Source organism: Blennius ocellaris (assembly GCF_963422515.1).
Source record: "Blennius ocellaris genome assembly, chromosome: 11".
Classification (NCBI taxonomy): Eukaryota; Metazoa; Chordata; class Actinopteri; order Blenniiformes; family Blenniidae; genus Blennius; species Blennius ocellaris.
In genome coordinates this window covers 19,235,031-19,259,985 of record NC_137660.1, presented here as the reverse complement: position 1 = coordinate 19,259,985, position 24,955 = coordinate 19,235,031, and the positions used below count along the sequence as shown (strand labels likewise).

The following is a 24,955-nucleotide window of genomic DNA, read 5'->3' as shown; positions in this document are numbered from 1 at the left end:
ATCCTAAAGATCTCATTAGTATGACCTCATCCATCACTGCCACCGGATGAGACAGCCAGCAACAGAGGATTTCTGTATGTGTGTGTGTGTGTGTGTGTGTGTGTGGGTGTGTGTGTGTGTGTGTGTGTGTGTGTGTGTGTGTGTGTGTGTGTGTGCCTGCTTGTGTCTTTTCCTTTAAACTAAACCTATGCATGTGTATCGTCTTTGTCTTTTCTGATCCTAGCATTGGCCTACATTTGTGTATTCTTTGCTTCTCTGTCAGACGCGCAACTTCAAAGAGAAGCTCAACAAGTGATGTCCCTACATCAGTGTTTCTCTCTTTAAATTAGATAATGACAAAGAATGGGTATGCATTTGCATTGATGCCAGAAGGATTACAGTTCAGTATGAATTATTTGTTAATTAGCGGGAATCAAAAAGAAGACGGCTTAGTGACTGTGATTATTTAGTGACTGTGGTGTTCCAGCAGGACAGAAACAACTTGGCTGTGTTCACACTTGGAAGCCAACACTTTATGCATTCAGCTGAAACCGTCAAAGACAGATTACCTGTCTCATTACAATCTGAACCACAATTGTCTTTGCAGTTTTTCCACAGTATCCTTATGCTTCTTTAACAGCTGTTCACTTCAGGTTAACCGTGGGTTGGTTGGTCTTGAAAGCAAGGTGCGGTCTGGAACTTTGGTAGCAAATTGACCCATTTGACCAACTACAGCCATTTTTTTGTTGCTCAATTTAAATATACATCATACTTTGGACACATAGATGAAAAGCTCACAATGTACTCTGCTTGTTACAGGTAAATGTGTTTTTATCTGTTTGTTGAAGGACTTCCTTTGAGTATATTAAGAACCTGCATTCAGATGTTTTTCATCTCAGTGGACACTTTGAATTTAGGTATGTGGTGGCAATAATATCATTCAATAAAATGTCAAATGACAATATATTGACAGTATATTGATTACACAACGACCACCTGTCCATCTTCAGCTTTCACTTTCACGACTCCTGGCCAAAACTATCTTCATAGTGTCACAAAACTGCTGCCACTTAAAATTACACCACATAACAACTTGAACATATAACTTAATGAATATCTTTATTTTATGATGTTTTGAATTTTTTTTAATGTATATTTATGGTATTTATTGAAGTATACTAAGACGTAATCCATACAGTGTCAGGTCTCTGTGCCCTCTTCGGTGTGTCTCACCTCGTGTTTCCTATTAACCAGTGGCCTTCTCTGTGTCAACCCATCGTTGAGTTCCACCTGTGCGCTTCCCTTACCTGTGTATTTAAACCCTCTCCCTCAGTTTGTCCGGCCCCCAGTCTCTAGTTTCCTGTGTTCCCTCTCCCAAATTTCCCCCTGGCTCCTGTGCCATCTCAGTCCCCCCCCCCCCCCCCCCCCCCCCTCTGTAAGAATTCCTTGCTGAGGAACTTTTAGGCTAGATAGGAGCTCCCTGAGACGATTCTTGAATATGGGCACTGGTTTTTATGGAACGCTGAGTCTGCGCTTGGGTCCATCCTCACACCACCTCTTATCCCTGACTTTAAGTGAGGAATAGGAGTTTGATCATTTTAAGGTCATTTAGGGTCATACCCACATCACTGCCATAGAAAACGGAATAAATACAACCCACTTGACTCGGGCACAGCACTTTAAATGCTGGTTTTTCATTGTTGAACCAGCCAATGTGTATTTGAATAGACTGCAATGTGTTAGTACCGTAGATGCAGCACCATCTCTACCTATATAGTGTATGTGCAGCTAGATGCAGTTTACTTTTAATTTGTGTGAAATACTGCAAAATCCTTAAATACGTGTCAGCATTTTCACACATTTCAAGACTATATCTGTTTACTACATTTCTTGTAGCAAGTCCCTCTTCTTGTATCAGTTGTTGCTGTCACTGTGATGCTGTGTACTAATCCAACAGCTACATAATAAATTCAGATATGCTGACAGACCTATCAGCACAGGTTCCACTTGCAGCTTTTTTTGCTGACGAGAGAGGTTCTCGTCTTATTGGTTGTGTGGTTTTCATTTTATAAGAGCTCATCCATCTTGAACAGAACAGCAGCAGCACAATGGGCAACGAAGGTGATGATATCATTGAGACACGTGGGCTTTGGGGACCATTGTGCTTGGGTTGCGATATTGATGTGATTGATGTTCTCTGCTCTGTACAGCACTGTAAATGTCATGATCAGCTCGGTAAACCATGTGCTTTGGTTATGTAGAAGGTTATCTTCATATTTTGCCTCAGAGAAGAGATATAAACCCCATGTTAATACTGTAAATGCATGGAATTTGGAGTTTTCTTATCTTGCATAGTTTTTCACATGGTAATTGTGCCATGGTCTTCTGATTGCCATCCACCTGGATTTAGGGGAAATGATTATATGCATGTGAGCACAACACAAATATATTGCTAATTTGCATTGGGAAATACATGGCAATGTCCATTGTTTTTATTCCAGTTGGCAAAGGGAAATTTGTTTCCAGGGTTTTATCCAGCATAAAACAAATGTATATTTGAGCTTTTCTCTGCGTCTCTGACTTTATGCAGTATGTTTTCTGAGACCCAGTGGGGAGGCTGCCCACAGCCTGCAGCACTAGATGACATCATCGCTTCCAGAGCTGCATGACTGAGTAGATGTTGCAAAGACATGGGGCAAAAGGGCCTTCAGCAAAAAGTGCACCCTCCCACGCCACCCCAGTCCCATTTGCACCAGACCACATGCCACCCTGTGCGGCCAAGCCATGCCATTCTACCCCCCCCAGGCAAACAAAGACCCCTTTCAGGAAAGTCTCCACTGTGAACATGCAGAGCAGAAGCAATCTGTTCCTCTTGGCTGCTCACTGGGAAGTGACCCAGCCTTTTTCTTGCTCAACCAGCCTCGCTGGTTTCTGCATTTTGATTTTTCTGCCTGGACCTGTCCATCTTGAAAAGGGCACGGAGGCAGAGATGAACCATCCTCTTCAATTGTCTGCTGCCGTACATTGAGGTTTTCTGAGTGGAATTTGATTTGAGAAGCTGAGGCGTATCACTGGGATTTTTATTGAAGAAAATGCACTGGGACTAAAATTGCCATTAGATTTTTTTTTTTACCACACTTTAATTATGAAAACTAACTAGAAGAAAATGTGTCTGTTCCAGATGATGTCAAGTACTCTCAATTGGTATACTGGTATGAGCTTTGAGAACAATATATAAACTGTACATAAGAAAACTTCACACTCACATCATGCACACTCTAACCTCCATGTCCGGCAGTCTTAGCTTTTGATGACATGGGTTGTATTAGTGAAAATGTGGAACAGTCGCTGAAGGTATTTTGCTGATATTGAGTGGCTTTCCTGAACTCAATGTATTTTTAATGGATTACTGTGCTTCAGGGCCAAAGTGTTATTTGTTGGACTGACAAGGTCCGAACTGGCCACTCTGGACCAGCATGCTCTTACACTCCCATCACCCCTCTGGGTCCATGTCATATCTCAACTATGTCACTTTGTGGACTTCTACTTCCCTCTACCTGTAGCATCAATCCACTGGCCTATTTCAGTCATGAGTTGCACAAGACAAGGTATTCAAGAAGTCTTGACCTACAAAATCAAACACCCGTTAACTTCCAAAATGCATTTCAACACAAGAACTTCTTTGTGTGTAGTGGTTTATACGAGTTGTGTTTGTTCTACATGTAAAGCAATAAATATTAAGCATATAATCATACAATCATCAACCACATATAATCTTTTTATATTTCCTCAGAAAAGACACACATTATCTTTCTATATTTATGGGTTTTGTAGTAAATTTCTAATAATTAAAAAAACTACCTCAATCCCAAAATACTCCATAACTGATAAGAATGTATTTGTCAGTTGCTCGTGTGTTGGTCAACACCAATACATTTCTCGTTATTTATTGGCACACAGTCATAGCTTTCTGACCAGAGAAGCGAAAACCTGAAATATGCAATTAAGTAATGAGCTTCTTTGCATTCTTTTGAATAAAATACACTCACTGCAGAATTTCAAGGGCTTTGGAAAAGACTTACCCAGCAATATATAAACAACATGTATTTGCATTTTGTTCTGCATGAAAACATCAATTGTGCTGAGCATTTGCTCAACTCTGAAGGTCTGGGAACTTTATTGTGATCTTCTAACATGACAAGAAAATTCTCCCTGCTTATGTTTTGGGTAGTATCCAGTGATGTCTACAATCTGTTTCTGATATTTTATCTTGGGTTAGGTGGAATATAAGGATCTCATATATATTTTTGTATCACAATGTCAATCTACACTTTCCACAAGAAAGTTACTCATGCTTTCAAAAGTGAGGAGACTGAGCTCCTCATAAGTACATTTTCATTTTAAGAATAACAAGTAGGGAATACAGCATGAATAATTGTTTAAATGTTATTTCAAGGAAACAACCTCTATGATGTCCAATGTTTTCAATCAGCTACTCTGTCAAGGCTCTGATAACATCAGAATCAGAATTGTCTTTATTGTCATTGTAACAGGTACAACAAAATTACATAGAAAGTTTGGGGGGTGGGAAAGGACAACATGAGGTGAGGAGAGGAGGGGGAAAAATGGGAAATTGGGGGGAAAAAAATCCACCTCAGGCACATTTAGCATCAACACAAGACAGGTTACAACATATTTCTAGATTACATAGCTTTAGTAGATGTGTTAATGAGTTTCAAAGGTTGATGTGTCAGTTGCAGACATCACTCAATTTCCCAGGAAAGAAGTTTACATTGGTCGCATCTAATAATCTCAACTCAACGTAATCCAAAGATGAAGAAAGTTGGGTGGCTTAAGCAGCAGCAGTCCTGTTCCATGTATAATGCCACTCAAAGTTGTGTTTTGTCACTCCCCACCACAAATTGCCTCAAAGAGCATTTGGCTGCATGCTGCATGTTTAGAGGATGACTGGGCTGAGCCAAACGAGCATGACTGAACTTGAAGTGTGGCAGAAGCTGAACAGAGAGAGTCTGCAAGCTCTGCCAACATGATTGTTACAGATATACAGTCCTCAAAGAGATGACATGCTGGGGTTACTTTCTTTTATACTGGTCCAATTGACTGCCCAGATCACTGTATTCAAACAGGATATAATGACTTTTTTAACTGTGTGTTTGTGTTTTTACATTCAATATTTTTTCTCAAAATTTATTTTCCCTAGTCTACTCTATTTCTATTCTCAGTTTTCCCAGGATTATATTCATGTATGTATTTATAATTTTTTTTAAATGACCCTTTTTTTATTATTATCAGGAAGTTTCATTTATATTTGCTTTGTAATTAAGACTGTGTCTTGGAGAAATTATGAAGAGGACTACTGCTTGCAAGTATCCATTTATTTAACTTTTTTTTTTTTTTGCCAGGATGTTCCACTGAGATCAAAATCTATTTGCAAAGTAGAGCGAGACAACGTGGCAATTTGTACAAATATGCAATTACAATACATAATACAACCCTCCAAAGCACGCATACAGGTATCACAGTAATGAATAGCATCACTGAACACAACACAGATGAGCAGGGAGAAGTCTTCAGAAAAGCAGCAACATTCTTCCTGAAGGAGATTTCTAATGATTTGTACAAAGATTTGGGTGTTTTGAAGTTGCGATAACTTTGTAAATTGATCCACAACTGGAATACGGAGTTGTAAAGTGTCCTTTTTTCTCCGTCTATTCAGACGTTGGGAACATTACGTACAGTATTAAGTCACATGAACTCTCAATTCACATTTTACTTTGACATACTTGCAGGTCGTCCATGTTTGGCATTTGGAAAAATAATTTTCTTAAAACTCCCTTTCCTCTGGGACATCAGCTTCCTGTTATGGAACTCAGAAAATTCTGTCAAACAAATCTTTTTTAACTTTTTTCTTTTATTTAAAGAAAACATCTTATTGCAACGACTGCACTGAGTTGTCTTGCTCACTTGTTTTTCCATTTGAAGTCTGGCACACTTGAATCAACACGTTACGTAAGGTGTGTGGGAGACAACAGAAGATGATCCCGACACTCCATCACTTCAGAAGACCTGGTTCTATCTTTACATTGTGTATGTCCTGCAAATAGTTTCCTCTCCTCATTCAAAGGGCGGTCGGTAAAGAGTGTAGCCTTGAGTAAGAGAGGCTTGTAAGGAGTGCTGCTCATAGACACTGCTGTTGCTATGAGACTGTGTTTGAAGCGCAGCAGATTTTTGATAAAAGTTGAAATATTTTTAACACCCAAATCTTTCTTGGTATGGGCCAGAATAATGCTAAGCCCTCTGCTCGGAACATGAAAGCCCGTGCTCCTTTTCAGAATCCCGGGCCATAACAGTGCAACATGCATCCCAGTGTCAGCTCAGCTCATCTTCTATCAATTATTACATGATGAGCGGCTGTCTGATGAGCTCATGGAGGAACAGTATTTTCATACAACATGGACAACAGGTTGTGTAAAAACTAAAAGAATACTTTGTCTGTATCCCCAAAAGAGCCGTTTGTGTCACGTTCAGCTAAATTCGTCTGAAGCGCCAACATATGTTGATGCTAACAGCGGATTGTGTTATATTTAAATAGTTTTGCAATAAATACATAAAGTGTATCCTCTGATGCAATTATGTGGTGTTCTGACTACAATTTAAAATGGTTCAAGTTTTAACAATTTTGGCTGTTTTTGGGGGGATTTAGTTGTTTCACCAATTCTAGTTTTTTTAAGTGTCTTTAGCCATTTTAGCAGATTCACCTTCATTTTCAAAAATATTTTGGGTTGTTTCACTTGTTTAGGCTGTTATAATCAATTTGAGCCATTTTATTTTTAATCATGGTTAGCATGGTTAGTGTTTAGGCTAACTTTTGAATGATTCTTTAAATTAAAACTTATGTTTATCATTTTGAACTGCAAAATAATAGTTCAAGAGGTGATGGAGCCAGTCCCAGGTTACTATGGGCAAGAAAAATGAACACCCTGGTCATGTCACCAGTTCATCACAGGACAAATACACAGAGAGAGACAACCACACACACATCCACACCTAGAGCCAATTTGAATGTCACTATTTAACCTCACATATGGGTTTTTCAACTGTGTGAGGAAACTGGAGTACCTGGAGGAAACCCACGCACATAGAGAGAACATGCAAAAATCAGAACTTTCTTTTTTCTTTTACAGACAATTTTGTGAAAATGGCAGGGAGCCACAGTAGAGAGGGGCTGAAAAGCTCCACGTGGCACCAGAAAACAATTTGTACTGGTGTTTAATGTGTTTACGAGATTGTCTGAGCTGCATGTGCTCAAGCATTTGTCCTGTTTGATTGAAAATTCTTTGAAATGCCTCTGCAAGTTTCTGCTTTGTGTTCATCATGTGTTTCTGGATCTCATACGATTGTCTGGAAAGTTTCTAACCTTTAGTTTCAGTGAGCTGTCGCAGCACCATGTCACCCTTGAGGAGAACAAGCTTAGCTATTCAAACTGAAAGGCGGCCAAAAGAGTTCTCACAGTTTTCTTTGAGAGTGCTATTTTTCACTTCCCTTCTGGAGATCTGTCCTCAGAGGCTTAATTTTTATTAGCTGTACAATCAGATTGCTCTCAAAATACCAGCTTTTAATTAAGCATGCAAACCAATTATGCTATGCTCTTTTAATTTTTTTCCCCATGGTTAACCTCAGACAAGGTTAGCTGCAGAGGAGTCCACTGTGGCTGATACCAGCATCAAATCGAAGTTGAAACAATGCCAGCTGATTGAAAACTATTGAGTTGTGCATGCAGGTGACCTACTCGTATATTAATAGTATCGGTCACCGCTCTCATGACCGCTCGGAAATGCTTTGTTTGAATACATATCATCAACTACAGAAAAGCAAAGCACAAATGTACATGGATAGAATAATGATTTCTAAATTAAGACAAGGTTTAATACATATTGTACAAAACTTAACAACAACCTGGAATTTACTAAAAAGAAAAATGCAATTTGAAAGTTATTATAGAAAGGATTTGTCTGTTTGTTTTTTTTTTTTTAAATAAAGGCAATGTTAAGTTGTAGCCCTAGAATTAAATCCCTTTCTTTTTTTGGGTGGCATAGACACAGGCAGTTTGTGTACAACCTGTATTTTTAAGCAAACTGTAAAGGATGATGGCATTGCATTTGAGCTGACCTTTAGTTAAAGCAAATTCAGACTACTTAAAACATATTGTGAAAGGGAGTAAAAATCTTCTTTTTTTTGCCCCATATCCTCTATGTTTGCATTTGATTACACTGATTATAAAAGAACAATTTTAGTATTTCCAATTTAACTCCATGGTTATCCAGCATAAGGACATTTTAGAAATGTCACCTTGTAGCTTCTAACATGACACCATAGCCAATGTAAAAAAATATACCTGTCTTTTCCAGGTCAACTCAGCTGGATTTTTATTTATTTATTTATATTTTAGCTTGTCCCATGTTGATGTTTGGTCACCAAGTACAAAACTGTGCTTTTGCTTCATTCACAGTCTAAAGTCAAACTTACGGTAAATAAAATAGAAAATAGAGTTTTCATTTAAAAACATCTGAGGTGGTTTTGCCCACTTTAAATTGTATTCCTTTTACAATCTCACATATCTTGTAGATTTGTTTGAAAATAATACACTTGTCTTATGACTTCAAATGTCACCCAGGTATTTAATAATACACGTTGTTTCTGGTATTTAAACATGATTTTACATCTACAGTGAGACTTTTCAGACCATTTCCTATCGATCACGCATCATTCTTTAGGACTTTTGGTCTTTTTGAATCTTTAAGTGCAGATTAGAAAAGTCCACTTTGATAAATGAGTGCATTGTAAAAATACAAATGCCCAACCTGTCATGTTTATCTGCATGGGGGCTGCATCCTACAAAAAAGTGTCCTTTCCCTAAATCATTAATTGACAATATTGTGCCTCCTTTGGGCCTGCATTAGAGCTCTGACACACAGGGCACTGGTGGGCCTTTCACGCCTGTGTGCACAGGCAGCCAGCCTCCAGGGCCAAACAGCTCTCTGCGTTTTTATGGCTGAATTCACAACTGGAAAGTGATCTTATCCTGGGGCTCTAGAGACAAAAGGAGAGGGTGAAGTGTTAGCACAAAGGGCCCCTTTACTCAGCATGAGACATTTAAAACAGCTACGGGGTGCTTAGTCGGAGAAACAGCGCTCACTATGTTTTTAACAGTCAATTAACGAACATGTCTGCTAGTCAATTTCTAAAATTACTGTAATACACAGAGTGAGATATTGAGATTTCTGCATATTAGGGTAGATGGATGACTGTGATGACACTATTGGACTACAGAGTTAAAACAAACTGTGATCTAAAGTACACTGACTGCCTCTGGTGTCAACAAAAGTATGTGGGATGTCGTCACAAATAGTAAAAGGAAAACTGAGTGAAATCAAAATACTATAGTTTAGGACGTGTGAATACAGCTTAAGCCACGATTTGCAGTGATTGGAAAATTATATCTTTGCATCAGTTTCATGCTGCAACAAAATGCAGACATGTTTTCCTGAGTTTGTCCTTGAAATAGAGGCCGTGGAAATGTTTTAGTTTAACGCTTAGCAGTCTAATAATAATACTGTTGGGCTGCACGGTGCTGTGGTGAATGAGAGTCAGAGGTCACTGTCTGTCTCTGTGTTTGAACTGTGATGGACTCTGCTGAGGATTTACCCTTCATTTGCCAAGCTGGGATCAGCACCAACATCCAACTAACCCATCCATCTTATTTATCTCAGTGGATTAAAGAAACTGGAGGGAATTATATTATCTTGGCTGAGGCATTTAACTATAATTGCCAAAATGTCTAAGTTACTCTTGTGATCATTTACTATGCCTCCACAACAAGTTGCAAATACCTGCGTGAGTGTTTCCAACGTAAATTAAATTCTAATCTTCTTTGTTGATAAAAAAAAAAAACCACATTACATTACATTCTTCATCAGCGAAGCAGGAAGAAACACCAAGCTTCCTCCTACTCACTCCAGAAAAGATTGAGCGAACCCGAAAAGATATTGACATTTTTCTTCTTTTTTTCCCCCCACTCACTTTAATGTTTCCTTTGAGTTTACTGAGACAGTCCAATCACTGCATCTCTCTGTCAAATGTTTGCTCATATTGTCATGTCAAATATTGAAGCTTCTTTTGTTCTCTGCATTTGAGGGAGCAGGCAATACTGCATCACCATCTTTTATTTTTTATTTTTGAAGGCACCCATCAAAATGCTACAGTGCTGTCAGTGCAGTGCTTGTGCATTGACAAGAGGAAGGTTTAAGGATTCCTGCAGTAGATTCTCATTGTATTTTTTAGGATGCTGATGAAATATAGAATTTGAAGCATTTATATGGCTTTAATGTTGTTAAGCAATTAGTCAGATGTTTTTAATCTCTCTATTATGCACAAGGAAAGGAAACACTCATGTCATACAACCATCATATTGACATTATATAGACTGCTGTCATTATTTATTTGATCAGCAGTTTACCACATTCATTGGGAACAACAAAGCTGTGGTTGTGGGTAGAGAATGCATGTTGTGGACAATAATGTTCTTTTAGAGTGGACTGAAATGTACATTTTAACGCATTATAGTTAGTAACATGTACTTTTACCACTCTGGTGCAAGAGCCGCACAAACTAGTGGAGTGTCATGTTTCCATGTCTACTGAAGGGTAGTTTTGTATAAACTCTTGCAAAATATGCATTTTTATTTTGGGAAAACCTCATCTTTGCTCACAAAGCTCTAATAATCTTGAGGAATATACATTTTTATATTAAAAATAGGTGAGTCAGCAATCAGTTATTTCCATAAACTATTAAGATTAAGTGGATGAATTAAAAGTGTATCATTTATTCAATATTATATATTAAAAACAAAAAGATAAGCAAAAGTGATAATGTACCAATATATACAAAGGTAAGCTGGCAGAGTAAGCAGTATGAGCAAAAATGGTGGACCATCAGGCTCAAGAGAAAGATGCATTCTGAAAAAGAAACAGAATGTACCCAGAGAGTTGCATCGAATATGTCTTCATTGAAACAATGGACAAAACTGGAGCTGAATGCATCTTTCGTGGTGAAAAACTGATAAATGAAAGTGTGAAACTGTTCAGTCTGAAGCGGCACCAGACCACCAAACACCCAGAGATGGTGTGTAAACCCAAAGAGTTTATCCTCAGAGAAAAGGAAGTCATTAAGCAGTATGACAAAGAAACTGTATTTCACATATACAGTATTGTGTTATGAGGTTCATTGGTTATTTTATTTAGTTTTTTATCACTTACATTTACAATGCCAAAAATGAGGGTCCCTCAAGCAAAGGTTGGGAACCACTACTATGGAAGATGGATGGTACACAACACAGCATCAATTACCCTAAAGAATAAGGAAATATTATGAAATGTCAAATCTAAACATTTTTTAATCAAATTTACGATAACAATGTCATCACTTTACAGAAATCGATAACCAATATAAGTCAACAGTGAAGATGGACGGCTGTATTTTGAGAAAACTGTACTAACACTGACACTAAATGCTTAAATAATCACAATTCAACAAAAGTGTGATATTTGCCAAGTACTTGTCGTGAAATTTGAATCTGACAGAGATACATCAGATATGCCTGTGGCTCATGAAGCATGTCTCATTGGACTACATCAACCTTTTTACCTGAAACTTGTGGAGTTCATCTGGTTGTTGGTCTGCATGATGGTGCATCAGTTTCCGACTGGAGCCACAGTTAGTTCACCTCTTCAGGTGAATGTCATACTTACATCAATCCTGCTGTACCAAAACTACCAAAACTCCACTTGGTTTACCTGAAAAGGGCAAGTGTGAAAGCTTTCTTTGTCAGGTATTTAGTTTAGTCACAATTTGGCAAAGTAAACCTCATTTAAACAATAAACTGCTTTAAAAAAAACGATATCCTGCACTGGAACCTAGCCTCATCTTAACTTCATGCTCTTTTCTAACTATTTATCAAACATGCTAAAAGAAGTGACAACTCCTGTCATCGCCTCTCTGATGCTCAGTGATTCGAGGCTCTCATACATGTTAACTGTTTTCGACAAGGTAGCCTCACATTATACTAACCTGAAGTGACAGAGAAGGAGAGAATGTCGGGAGCTAAAATCTCTCTCGACGGTGCCTCTGCAGATCTATCTTCACTGTACATAAACTGAAGTGAAAATAAATTTTTTACAGGTTTGTAGAAGTAAAAAAAAAATCTAATCTAATAATTTACCAAATGAGAAATGTTATCTTCTGAGAAGAAGACAAAACTGCCCATCTTATCTGTCACTTTCAAGTACAGATTGTATCAACCCACTTGACAACAGAAAAATACGCTGTGAAATATCTTTAATATAAATAAACAACGATGGAAGAAATCTGAGGGGGAATTGAAGTTTGACGAGAAAAAGAAATGTGTCTCACTGTATTCTCTTCTCTTGCAGGAGCTTCTTTACTTTTACTTGCGCTGCTTTGTGTTTCATTAACAATGTGTTGGCAGCAGTTGATGGAGTGACACGACGCCTGAACTAACATTTTTTCTGTCAGTCAAGTCTTGAAGTAGCAGCAATAGGACCCGCTTTTTTTTTTTTTTTTCAAACAGTTTATTATTACACTCAAAATGGGGGGTCGGGGGTGGGCGGGTTACCTATCAGTGCAATAGCACTGTAAATCCTGTCTAAAAGAATATGAAATGTAGTGGAACAATTAGTTCTGATGGGCGACCATGCAGCGGTGGAAACAGCCAGCGGTGAGGACTGAGCGAGGGCCTCCAGCGATCCGTGCCTGTCAGCGGGTGTGCTTTGGCAAAGTGAGAGATGATGACATGGGTTTCAAAAAAAGCCTGGAGGAAAACTGCAAAAGTAGCAGCCTAAGAGCAAACACAGGTACTTAGTGTTGTGCTACTTACTTAAAAAAAACACAAAATGATCTACCTCAATGTAGTTACTAGTCACATTACAAAAGGAGTGGAGTTATTTTACCTGGAAATGAAGTGGCAGGTTATTTTTAGTCTGTTTTAGTTAAATAGGCTTTAAGACACCCAGGTGCACTATGTGAGAGGGGGTAAGAGGTGGCTTTCTAACTTGTCTTTCATCTGCAAGGAAATGAAAGAGTAACATGCTGAGCAAATAGCGGTAAATATAGCTGCGTTCATCATGTTGTAGCGGTAATCGGTTATTACCACCGTATCATCACATTAAAGGCCTTTCGTCACTAAACAACTGCTGTTGCTCGGAAATCCATAGCGCAGTGCTTATGGCTATTTCACAGATAAACAGGACACATTCGACCGTGTGTGACTGAGTCCCCGCAAATATGCCCGCCTGGTACAATACTTCATGCCTGTGAGCTGAACCCAGAGGTAGATATGATAATCCAGAGGGCCGTTACACTGCCTAGTTTTCATTTTGTTCAGAGGTTAACAGTGCATGAGAATAAATGTCAAGTCTGAGGGGCTGATACAATTTAAATCACCCACACTGAGTCATCCCCCGAGAGCCTTTCACTGCATGTGAGAAGTGCGGACTAGTGCATCACTACCAGAACTGTGCAAATGGCAGAAAATCAAGCATTGTTTGTATGCTAATCCCAATCATTACACCGATTGTGCTGCTCATTTGTTTTTGGGGGCATTTGTCACACTTTTTCTTCAATGATGTGAAACGGGGAATAACTCCAAGATCACCAAAAACGTATAGAGGAACCAGGCATACCAGTGTCTTTCTATTTGTTTTATCTATTATCATGCACTCATTGCAAGCCTGCTCTGCACAGCGGGATATAGGGGGCGTATTGTGTAAAAGACTTGTCCAAAATGTGAAGATGCATGTGCAGCTGAGAGATGTGACACAAAGGCTATTAGAGCAAAGTTGGCAATGAAACCCACGAGGGGGGGTGCCGAAAGACCAAGGACTCAGAAATCCTCATTGAGAAACCTATTAATTTCCTCTGGTTGAATATATTCTTAAGGTCCTATCTCATGTATACGTGATAAAACTATGAAAACTTTAATTGCTGCGGTCACTGACATGCATCTGCTTCAGTTCATCACAAAGTCTCTGTCTTGAACTGAAAATGGTTAAAATTCTTTTAAATGTGATTTAATATTTTCCTTTCTAAATATCTTGCATAAAATATTTGAATTTTGCCAAGATATCCATTAGAAACAAAGACGTACGGTATGTCTGCAATGACTAAACAGCACAGCTTTGGTCTTTTTCAATAAGTAAAAAAAAAAAAAACTTCAATACATTTCTTATTGCGCTATTATCACATGTTCCCTCCTATAATAGCTTTACACCATATTGGATAAACTGACCCATAAAACATACCTCTGGTGTGATTTCCTTGGTTTATGTCTCATGAAGGTGGGTCACCCTTTGACTGAACTCCCGTCTGCTTTTATGTCTAATGAAGTACGGTAATGGTGGCCATAGGGTTGCTGAGTTGTTGAGTTCATCTGCCAACGGTGTCATCCAAGGGCACCACCAAACATTTCAATTATGAATCATGTTTGAGCCGTCTGAAGAGATGCTGCTGCAATTTGCTGAATAGAACATTCCCCTCTCATGAGTTCCCCGTTAAATGCCAACTCACATTTCACCCGTTCAAACGATCTTCCGTTGAAAAGCTTTAAAAGCAATTATCCATATCGCTCTATATCCACAGCTTTTCTTCTGCTTTACTTATTCTCTTGATTCGTCTCATTTCTGGGGCAAATCCTCACACATTCCCACCGTGTTTTGATGTCCCACTTTTCCGCCGTGTGAGACTGCACTGCAAGACGTTTCCCTGGTTCACAGCATCGGCTCATTACTGTACAGCTGTATCACATTGTAACAGCATGCACTCTTAAAATCACCCTGTATCTCATATGGAGCCAAATGCAAAATAGAAATCTGTTTATACTCTGAGTGCACAATTCTTTGCAGGGCATCATGATGTCTTTGTCAGTGTCATCCTTTCCATTCTGTTTCTGGTTTTGTCGATTGATGATTTGATACTGTTCTGGCAGAAGGATTTAAATTTCTCTTGAGATATTCTGTCACTGTCTATTATGTGTTTGGTGTCTCCTTCAAATGCCCAGGGCTGCATAATCGTCGATAATAACCCTCTTTTAGGAGGTGCTCATGAGCCACTACAGAGACGGCAAATGTCCAAGCATGTGCTGACCAATTGGTTTCATACCTTGGGGAGATAAATCATTTAACTTCAGCTCTTTACGGATACTGGGCTTCAGCACTGTTTTAGAAACTAATTGTTGCTTTTCCTCCCAGCAGGATCATAATATGATTATTTTCAACTCATATGTTGCGTCTTCTGTTTTTATCCTCCTGCTAAACTGCTTTCCTTCTGAATATGATCAATTCAAGGCAGAAGATATTGTTGTTTATATATATGTTGCATAGTGTTGTTTATATATATGTATTTGTGTGTGTGTGTGTGTGTGTGTGTGTGTGTGTGCGTGTGTAAATTTAGTCATGTTTTTTGTTCTGTGTTTAGTACCTCACTTGGAGGAAAATGTTTGTTTATTTATTTATATACATATATATTTTGTTTGTTTTTGTTATTTTAGATCATTCTTTTTCATTGTAGATTCATACATGAACTGCACAAATTAATCTGCACAGATCATGGCTCACTAACCACAACTAGTGAGATCGAGTTGTGGTTAGTTGAGGAGATCAACTGTGCAGATTAAGTTGCCCTGGGTGGTGGTGTGTTGGACCCCAGCATGATAAGCTCCATGCTTTTCGGGTGGCAATTTTTTCATAGTTTTCACATATTTCATGCACAAGTCCAAATCCCTGTTTCTATGAGTGTGTGGGGTAAAAAAGTTATTTTAAAAAAAATGTGATGACGATAATGAGGTGATAATGAGACTCCTCAAGTTTCAGAATTCAAATTAGTTTTTGCCTATTATTCCAACTTTTTACGGTTCATCTCAGAGTTTTGCAGTTGTTGCTAACAGAATATAAAATGCATAACCACTTGACAACTTGCTATATATATATAACACCTTTTTACAGGTTGATACAGTTACTGTATCAACCTGCAAAAATAACTTTCTTTTGTTTTGTTATTCATTGTGTTATGACACAAAGAATTGATGGAAAGAGTCAGAGAGCTGTAAAGAGGGGTTTGTAATAAATGTAAGTGACTGTGAGTTGCCCCTCGTGTGCTCTCGGTCCCAGCTGAAGTGACGGGGTCACGACGGCTCAGTCAGGAGACTGACTCGGTCTGACATGTTAACCAGTGCTATCAGTCAGTCTCCTGGGACAAAAGAAAGTAATCTGCTTATGAAACCAAAGAAATCACCTCAGGGCTTGAGGTACCTTTAGACACACACACACACACACACACACACACACACACACACACACACACACACACACACACACACACACACACACACACACACACACACACACACACACACACACACACACACACACACACACACACACACACACACACGGCCAATGGAATCGTGTTTCGACTCTTTCACGATAAAGTGAGTCAATCTTTTATTAATGGTCTGTGCTCCTGCGTTGACATGGAGACCATTTTAATGATTAATCTGAAATAAAAGTGCCTATTGTACACAGGAGGATCTTCAGGCGTACTGCGTTGTTTTCAGTCAATGTGTCACATCAGAATGATTTCATTAATTGTTTTGTGTCTGTCCCAGGTGTTTGCGTGAGGTGCGTTCCAGCAAATATGTATCAGATTTACACTTTAATATGTGAAGATGACCCATTCATCATCCCCTTGCTTTATCTTTTCCTTTTGTATGCTGTCAAACACAACCAAACTGGTTTTGCTGCTCTCTTTTAAAAGGTGACCTATTAAGTAAACCTGTAATACTTAAGGTTTTCACTCTTATTTGTACCTACAAACATTTAGTAAATCAGGCCCTTTAGGTTAAGGATATTGAAGTAGACAAGACACAACCTAAGGCAAATGGATTTGCTTACAAACATTACGGTATTGATCTTTCTTCAATATTGTCTTTGCATTTTGGTGCATATAAATGTCCTAATGTAGGAGCAGGGATTAAAATTTGTGGTAGAACTTTGTTTTATGCACTGGCTTTAGACAGTCAGTCAGACCCCAGTGAAATATTAGTTCAAACAGTCAAAATAATAACCTAAAAAATAGCCTCCAGGCATTGAAACACTGTTTCGGAAGTTTGACAATAAACAATACACAGGTCTTATGTTAGCAAGAAAACTGTGTTCAGTGCATGACAAAGCAGCAGTTAAATAGAGAAGCAAAATAGATGAATGTGTCTATTTGTTGTGAAACTAAATATATAAGCCAGTACTGTTTTACATAAAATGAAGAAACCAAATTAAACATAGTAACAGATGTTAAAACGTGAAAAAGAAAAATAATTAAATTGTTGAAAGTCATTTTGAAAGCCGACATTATCACACAGTCAATTGAAATCAAGATTAAGAGTGTAAAATAGCCTTAAAACCAGCAGGCTGATTAAAAGTAAGGGCATTAAGTACGTCTTAAGCTGTTTCTTTAAATTGTCTAAAGAAGATGCGTCTCTCGTATGAGCTGGTTGTTTGTTCCAAGTCACAGGAGCATTAAAACATTTCTTTTGTTGCAGCAATGTTTGCTGTTGTTTTCAGTGGTATTAAAAGCTAAATGCAATAATGTGTGTGTGTGTGTGTGTGTGTGTGTGTGTGTGTGTGTGTGTGTGTGTGTGTGTGTGTGTGTGTGTGTGTGTGTGTGTGTGTGTGTGTGTGTGTGTGTGTGTGTGTGTGTGTGTGTGTATATATATCCAGATGCTCAGGGAGGTGACTGTATAAGCGGTCCTGTGGCCATTTATTAAAAGACGGGATTGGTGGTTATAAACAGGGTCACCAGGCTTTGTGTCTGTCACAGGTCAGAACCACTAAAACATTGCGTGAATCTTCTGGGGCTCCAGTGGCGCTATATTGAGATACCAGTTCAGCCGAGGAAATTGTTCATTAGTATTAATTAGAAATTTCAGGACATCCTTTCTCTCATGCAATCACCTCAATCTTGTAATTAGAGAGAATAGCAGGGGAATAAGGCAGATGTGCTTTGTAGGGAGCACTTCTGTGCAAGAAACGGGGGAGGTGGGAGGGAGGTGGATGGGACTGCTGTTGAATACTAACAAACTTGCTCTTTTCGTCAAACAAAAGAACAGATGTCCTTTCTGACTCTGCTGCACAACCCTGTTTAATGTATTTGGCTTTGTTGCCTTCTGTGGTTGCCTCTTGCTGGGTTCTTATTTCAGTAACAAAGAAGTCAAAAAACTAAACAGGCTTTACTCTGAAAACGGTCATATTTTTAATATGTACTTTAAATGCAGCAAATCAGTTTATCTTAGATTTAAATGAGCTTTTATGGAGAGGATTGACAGAAGAATACAGTCATTGCCAAGGAAAGTAAATAATTTGATCATGGTAAATTTTAGCTTCAGGAATTGTTTTTCTCTTGTCACCAAATGCAAACCATACCACTTTTACGCTTCACTTTGCAAAAGTCTGATTGCTTGTGAGTCTGTCTCTTTTAGTTGTGTGCATACATCGGAGGGCCTCGAGGGGAAAAACACAAATATGTATGCACTGCTACACACTCGAGGACCCTTCCTTTCCGATTTCTTTGAGGCTCTGTTTTTAGCAGGCATGTCAGATTCTTTATTAGTATTACAACTAAGTAATAATCTTGAAGTGACAGTGGCAAGCACCCATGAAGCCCCTCGCTCTTCCAACGGAAAGGTCAGCGACTTCCAGTAGAGGAGCTCCAATTGATGTTCGGTCACAGCCGTTAAGCGACAAGCCCAACATTGACAGGCCTTCCTCCTAATGAAGTGCCTGTTATCTTCAGCCTGAGTAATGACTGGGAGTAGGGAGCTGCCAGGGATGCATTTAGTTGCCATCACAGGGCAAACGAGCGCACAGTGAGAAGAGGAAGGAGGAGCGACATGGATGAGTGTGGCCGTTCCCCCTTGACCTCAGCTGACCTTCTGATGAGCTATGATGAGGGCTGAGACACGAGAGCCCACAAGACCGAAGTTGATATGACGTAGACACGGACAAGAGCCAGGATGTTTTATAATATTGTAGAAATACATTGATGTATATATGCCTCGACAAATTCTTGATTGTATAACAAACATGGCAACTGTATGTATGTATAATTGTATGGTGTCTATGGCTCAGTTGATAAAGTGGGTTATCTTTCTATTGGATGGTTTCAGGTGAGATCCCCCATACCTCAAGGTATCCCCGGGGAAGACTGGGTGACTGTGACAATAGTCAACAATATAAATCAGTGGAAAAGTGTTATATAAGTGAAATTCATTGATGACATAGTGACAAATAAGTGACAAAATATATGATTAAAGAATTAAAAAAAAAATTTGTTTATTCATCCCTTACAAAGCCAAGTAAAAGTAGTTTTAATGAAGCAGTTATGTTTCTGCTCCCCATTGAACAAGAGGCACTGTAATATTTGCTTTGCCCTCAATATAAATCCACTGATCTTCTGTACTGTTTGACATTCTCTGACTTGCATTTTCCCATTAAAAAAAGTAAAGAGTATTAGTGAAAACTTGTCTGGTTTGAGAGTTTATGTAGGAAAAGAAAACCCTTTTATCACTCCGGCAGCCTTTCAGCAAATGTGTTTTGATGTTTTATGGGCAGTTTAGACAGTTGATTTATTATTTTCTAGTGAATAAAAGGGTCTAACTTTTCCTTCTGCATACTGATAGGTTCAAAACAGTGAGAAAGAATAATATAGAAAACCTTTTACAGAGCTGAGATGAAATGTAGTGCAGTTATATTACTTTGGATGTTTTATTTTTCCATCCATCCATCCATAAACCTTCTGAATCTTGTTCTACAGTAGTTGGCCGAATCCATAAAAACATGGATCATACACAAAGAGTATCTTATCTATAAATACGCAGTTGTTAGTAGCTCCCTGGCAGATGACTGATGCTTGCCTGAAAAGCCTCTTTGAGAGACGGGCCTGTGGAGTGGCACCAGCTTGATATCCCCACCATCATGGTAGACATGGATCATTAACAACAAGTGCTGCTCCTTGTCTCCATTGACCGTGATGGATCACTTACCTTCTAACCTAATTCCATTTAGCACACGCGCGAGCTGATGTATTGATTCATAGCTACAGAAGTTTGATATTCATTCTGTGAGAGGACCAAGCAGTGTGTGTGCAGAGTGTGCATTTTCATAGTGAATGTCGAATCTGAAAGCACCCGCTCTGTTGTGCCCAATGTTTTTTTTTTTGTTTTGTTTTGTATCTTATAGATGCAATCTGCTTCCATGAATAAATCATAACAATAAAGTCAATCTAACGGTATCTTACATACTAAATGTTGTAGGTGGCACAATTTTCCCTGTTCAATTGAAGTGCTGCAGATGTTTAAAACCTCCTACACAGCATTTATTTTGTTTGCCACTCATTACTGTTTAATAACGAGGCTCACATGCTATATGCTACACTGCCATAGATCTGTGCGGCAGACTCACCGTGTATGATTAGTGAAAAACCTCAGTATTTCACCTAAGTTACTGCAGATAATTATTATTACAGAATTTCTGTATCCCGATCACATTTTCAAGACTTAAAAAAAAAAAAAAAAAAGAGTATCTAATAATGCAGGACTGTGTTCCCTGTTTTAATCCAAAATATCCAGGAGTGGCCTGCAGATTGCACTGTGGGACAGTATGAGTGAGACATTAGACGCTATATAAGAGGCTCTGGTTTTTCTCAGTTCTTCAGTTTATTGAAGTATTTCTCTCTGGGAATATTCCTCCCTAAGGTTTAGAATACAAAGTCTAAGCAAGATCCCTGGGAGAGCAGAGTACTTCCTAATCTTTCCTGTCTTTGAGCTTTTCTTTTAGCTGTGTGACAGGATTTATTCCAGACACTTCAGATGACTCCGGTTGTATATTAAATTTAGATGAATTCAGGATATGCGTGGTGGAAACTAGACCACTTTTTGGTAGCAAGTATTTTTATAAAAAAAAAAAATGTGTGTTTAATTTTTGGGCCACATGTTCACGCTCATATTTTTGTTTGCTTGTTGACATGATTGCTGAATTTTCAGTTTTGTTTGTGGTCTGTTGCAGCGGGATGCAAAGGGACAGTATCTGTTTGACCTCATCTGCCACCATTTGAACCTGCTGGAGAGAGACTATTTCGGCATCAGATATGTGGATCCTGACAAGCAGCGGGTAGGTGTGTGTGTGTGTGTGTGTGTGTGTGTGTGTGTGTGTGTGTGTGTGTGTGTGTGTGTGTGTGTGTGTGTGTGTGTGTGTGTGTGTGTGTGTGTGTGTGTGTGTGAGTGACTTTTTTTGCGAATTTATGTTATGAATTTAGTTAGACCCATTTCTCTAAAGGAATCATAAACATTGATAATTTGATTGCATTATTGAATGAATAATGAAATATGATTGGTGCCAAACAACTGCTCACTTTGCAGAATAGCATTTTTCACATGAAACAGTGGTGCTCTAAAAATGTGGATCCAGTCTTGATGTCCAAACCCCCTTCACTGTGTCACCAGAAATTAGATACAAGAGACGAGACTTTGGTCAATCGGAGGCCATGAATTTATTACAATTGAGGTAATATTATTATATTCAAAAAGCTAAAAAAAAGAATCAGGACAGTTTGAATCCTTCATGCTACACCCACTACATACAAACATTTTAAAGCAGAAGTTTGTTGACTATGAGCTACGATTGACTTCACACACACATATTTGACCTCAATACTGTGTGGGTGTGTGTTTATGAAAATCAAAGATGGCTAACCTTCTTTAAAACTGAATGCATTTGATTTAGTGAGATGTGAGACTATGGTCCAGAGTGAAAAGCTGTGTTCTTCAGCATCTCTTATTCACGCTGCCTCTCAGGCTGAAGGTGGTCCCGTTAGGCTCCTCTGCTGTGAGGCATGTCGTCGCACTGCTTGATTCATGAAGTATTAACATGTTAACAGATCATGTTGTCGTCCTGCACACAAGAGGCAGGTCCTGCTGATGCTGCATTTACTATGCTGTCACTCAGGACTATTTTGGTGGTTGTTGCTGTGGGTGGGTCGGGTTGTTGAGAGATAAACCTGTGCGAAAGATGGAGAGAAAATATTGTTCCACCAAGTATAGGCAACCTGAATCGGGCACCATATAATCTACCTCCCTGCCATCATGGACGCTGAAATGTTGCAATAAAGTCAGACAATACAGCTTTAACATATTGCTCCGCACACATCTCGCTGCTGTCACCCTGTGCGCCGTCTGAACAGGTTTCCCCTGGAAACTGTCACTAGTAACAGCTGAACAACACAGCGGCTGATACTGGAAGTGTGAGCAGAGTGATTTGATATGTGGATTACTCACAGAGGATGTTTTGTTATTTGCATTCATCTGGTTTCTCTCGTCTAATGCAGCACTGGTTGGAGTTCACAAAATCAATTGCAAAGCAAATGAAAGGTAAGTACTCCGTATTTGTGGTCATTGTATTGTTGAATTTATAAGTGAACAACTGAATCTGTCATCATGCACATGGTGATTAATAATATAAAATATGAGAGGGCATATAAAATATAGACAACAGCTGTTTTAATGATTAGGCAAATTATTATAAAGTCAGTAATGCAATACATTCACCACACATTACTGTATGCTTTTATATGTGAACGTACAGTGTTTTACTACACTAAAAAGCACTTAAAGCAATGTACTAGCATTTGTGCAATTCAGTGTTATTTATTGCAAAAACAAGAGTTTTTTTAACGCCATGTAAACAAAACAATTCTGCTTTTAAAAGGAGTTTTACATACATTGTGCTGACAGGCTGAGTTACTCTCATTTGATTTAAAGTGACGTATTCCTGATAAATGGGGTTATTGATGGGTGAGTCAGAAAAAAGTGTCAGAGTTGTAGGAGAAACCAATAAAGTACTTTCATTTAGTTTCATTTATCCAATTGAATTTGCCATCTTTCCCCAAGAAATATTTAGGGCAATTGAAATTCTATATTAAAGCTTGTTTTTGTCACTTTCTTTCTGCCAACACATTTACTTATCAACATTTTAACATTTGCATTGCTGGGAACCTTTGCTAGTCTGCTTACAAGTAGTGTTTGAAGCAGGTATAGAAGATGGATGGAGTAGCAATTCTAAGAAAACCTTTTTTTTAATGTCCTTGCATATAATAAATCAAAGTCCTTTTCATAGGCTAAAAATAAAGCATACAGATTCATCCATTTATCCATGCATATTTGCTTCATTCAGAGTAAGGTCGACTGAAGCTGAAACCTGAATCAGCTAACACAGAGTGAAAGTCAGTATGATGTCACTACTCTTTAACTAACCTAATTGCTTTTTGTTCTCAGGATTTCGAAGTTGTCAGTATTTATTTATGTTAACTGCTCGGTAGTAAAACAAGTTATGGTGAGCACACACATAGTGTATTTTGATACATGCAGTTTCTTTAATTCATATATTTGACCTGATGTTGAAAGATTATTAGAGGCACAGTATATAAATGAGTTTGCTTTAATTATGTACTTGTCAGATGAAACTACAAATAGAAAAAGACAACACAGTACACCCACTTAGTTAGTACAGGGCAGATCGCTAAAGTCATCATTAAATAACTAAGGAAGTACAATCTCACAAATTACTGGAATTACTGTCAGGGGACTGATCAGGACGGCTGATTATCTGAGACTCTGAGTGGCTCTACTCCTTTTTTCGTCTTCTCCTGATGATCGGTTGAGTTTTTAATTCGAATTATTCCTAACAATCCATTAAATGTTTTCCTTTTGTTTCCTCCAGCTCAGCCTCCCTTCACCATGTGTCTGAGAGTCAAGTTTTACCCTCCTGAGCCGGCTGCTCTGAAGGAGGAAATCACTCGGTATGACCCCCTGTGGTGGCTTTTACCTTCGATGAGTTGATGTATTTTTTTTTTTCTTTGCAGCCACTTTGGTTCCACTTTAATAACACATTAGTGAGAAAGGGATGGAAGGACTGAAATCAATTGACAAACCGTTGAAGGGCAGCTGTGTCCCATTATTGCGTTTCCACAAAGATTATCCTTGAGTACAGATTGTGTTTCAAGAATGTGTTCACACTTGCTACTTTTGGTACAATTGCTTTGTTCATGCATGCCCATTTATGGAAGGATGAACACGTGAACTGAGTCCACTTGAAAAGTAGTTTTCGATCAAGTTGCAAACCTACTCTTGTACAGTTCAACGGTATGGCAGTATAGTGTAACGCAATAAGAGGTCCTCACAGTTTATGGTAGCTGATGTGTAAGACAAAGATAATCTGTTTGTGGTTTGACATGTTTATATAATTCATAGATCCACAGATCATATCAAGAGGCTTCAGTTTGTACTCTGAGGGTGGCAAGAAATGTTGTCTGTGGTATTGGAATAACAAATAATAAAAATAAATTTAAAAAAATGGAATAACAAGGGACAATTACACACAAGACAAGAAGAGTAAGGAAATGGAATTTGTCCATTGCTTTCTTTTCAAGGGTTACTGCTTTTGTATATCAATGAGCTTCTGCAGATATTCTTTGCCGCAATCGTTGAGGTGGGGGGTGGGGTGGGGTGCTTCTGTAGAAAACCACTGCTATAGTACTTTTAGACAGAGAAAACATGGTTTCTTTTCAACACATAATTTATGACCTTTCATATTTAAATAGCCAGAGTACCTTACTGTTTAAAACATTATGATAAGAATCGCATGGAACATATTTTTTAACAAGAGGGTACACTTGGTAAGGCTTTTATGTACGAAGAGTCTTATATATAAATGCATGGTTTAAAAAAAAAAAAATTCCATGGTTAGATAGGGTCCTGCAATAACACTTTCTGAAGATAATT

At 38.5% G+C, this 24,955-nt stretch overlaps 1 protein-coding gene across 4 annotated transcripts in view; it reads left to right on the top strand.

Annotated features, from left to right (window-relative positions):
• The window catches only part of frmd5a (FERM domain containing 5a), a gene marked incomplete at its 5' end in the record, with an annotated part of 60,365 nt that overhangs the window by 17,514 nt on the left and 17,896 nt on the right, over positions 1–24,955 (top strand). For 2 of the 4 annotated variants that reach the window (XM_080504635.1, XM_080504634.1), the window contains 3 exons: positions 21,186–21,290; positions 22,504–22,546; positions 23,895–23,973. In XM_080504635.1, coding sequence (XP_080360761.1) covers positions 21,186–21,290; positions 22,504–22,546; positions 23,895–23,973 — 227 coding nt within the window. Of the gene's footprint in view, positions 1–21,185; positions 21,291–22,503; positions 22,547–23,894; positions 23,974–24,955 lie in introns of those variants that run through there. The other 2 variants (XM_080504636.1, XM_080504637.1) reach the window with 2 other exon arrangements.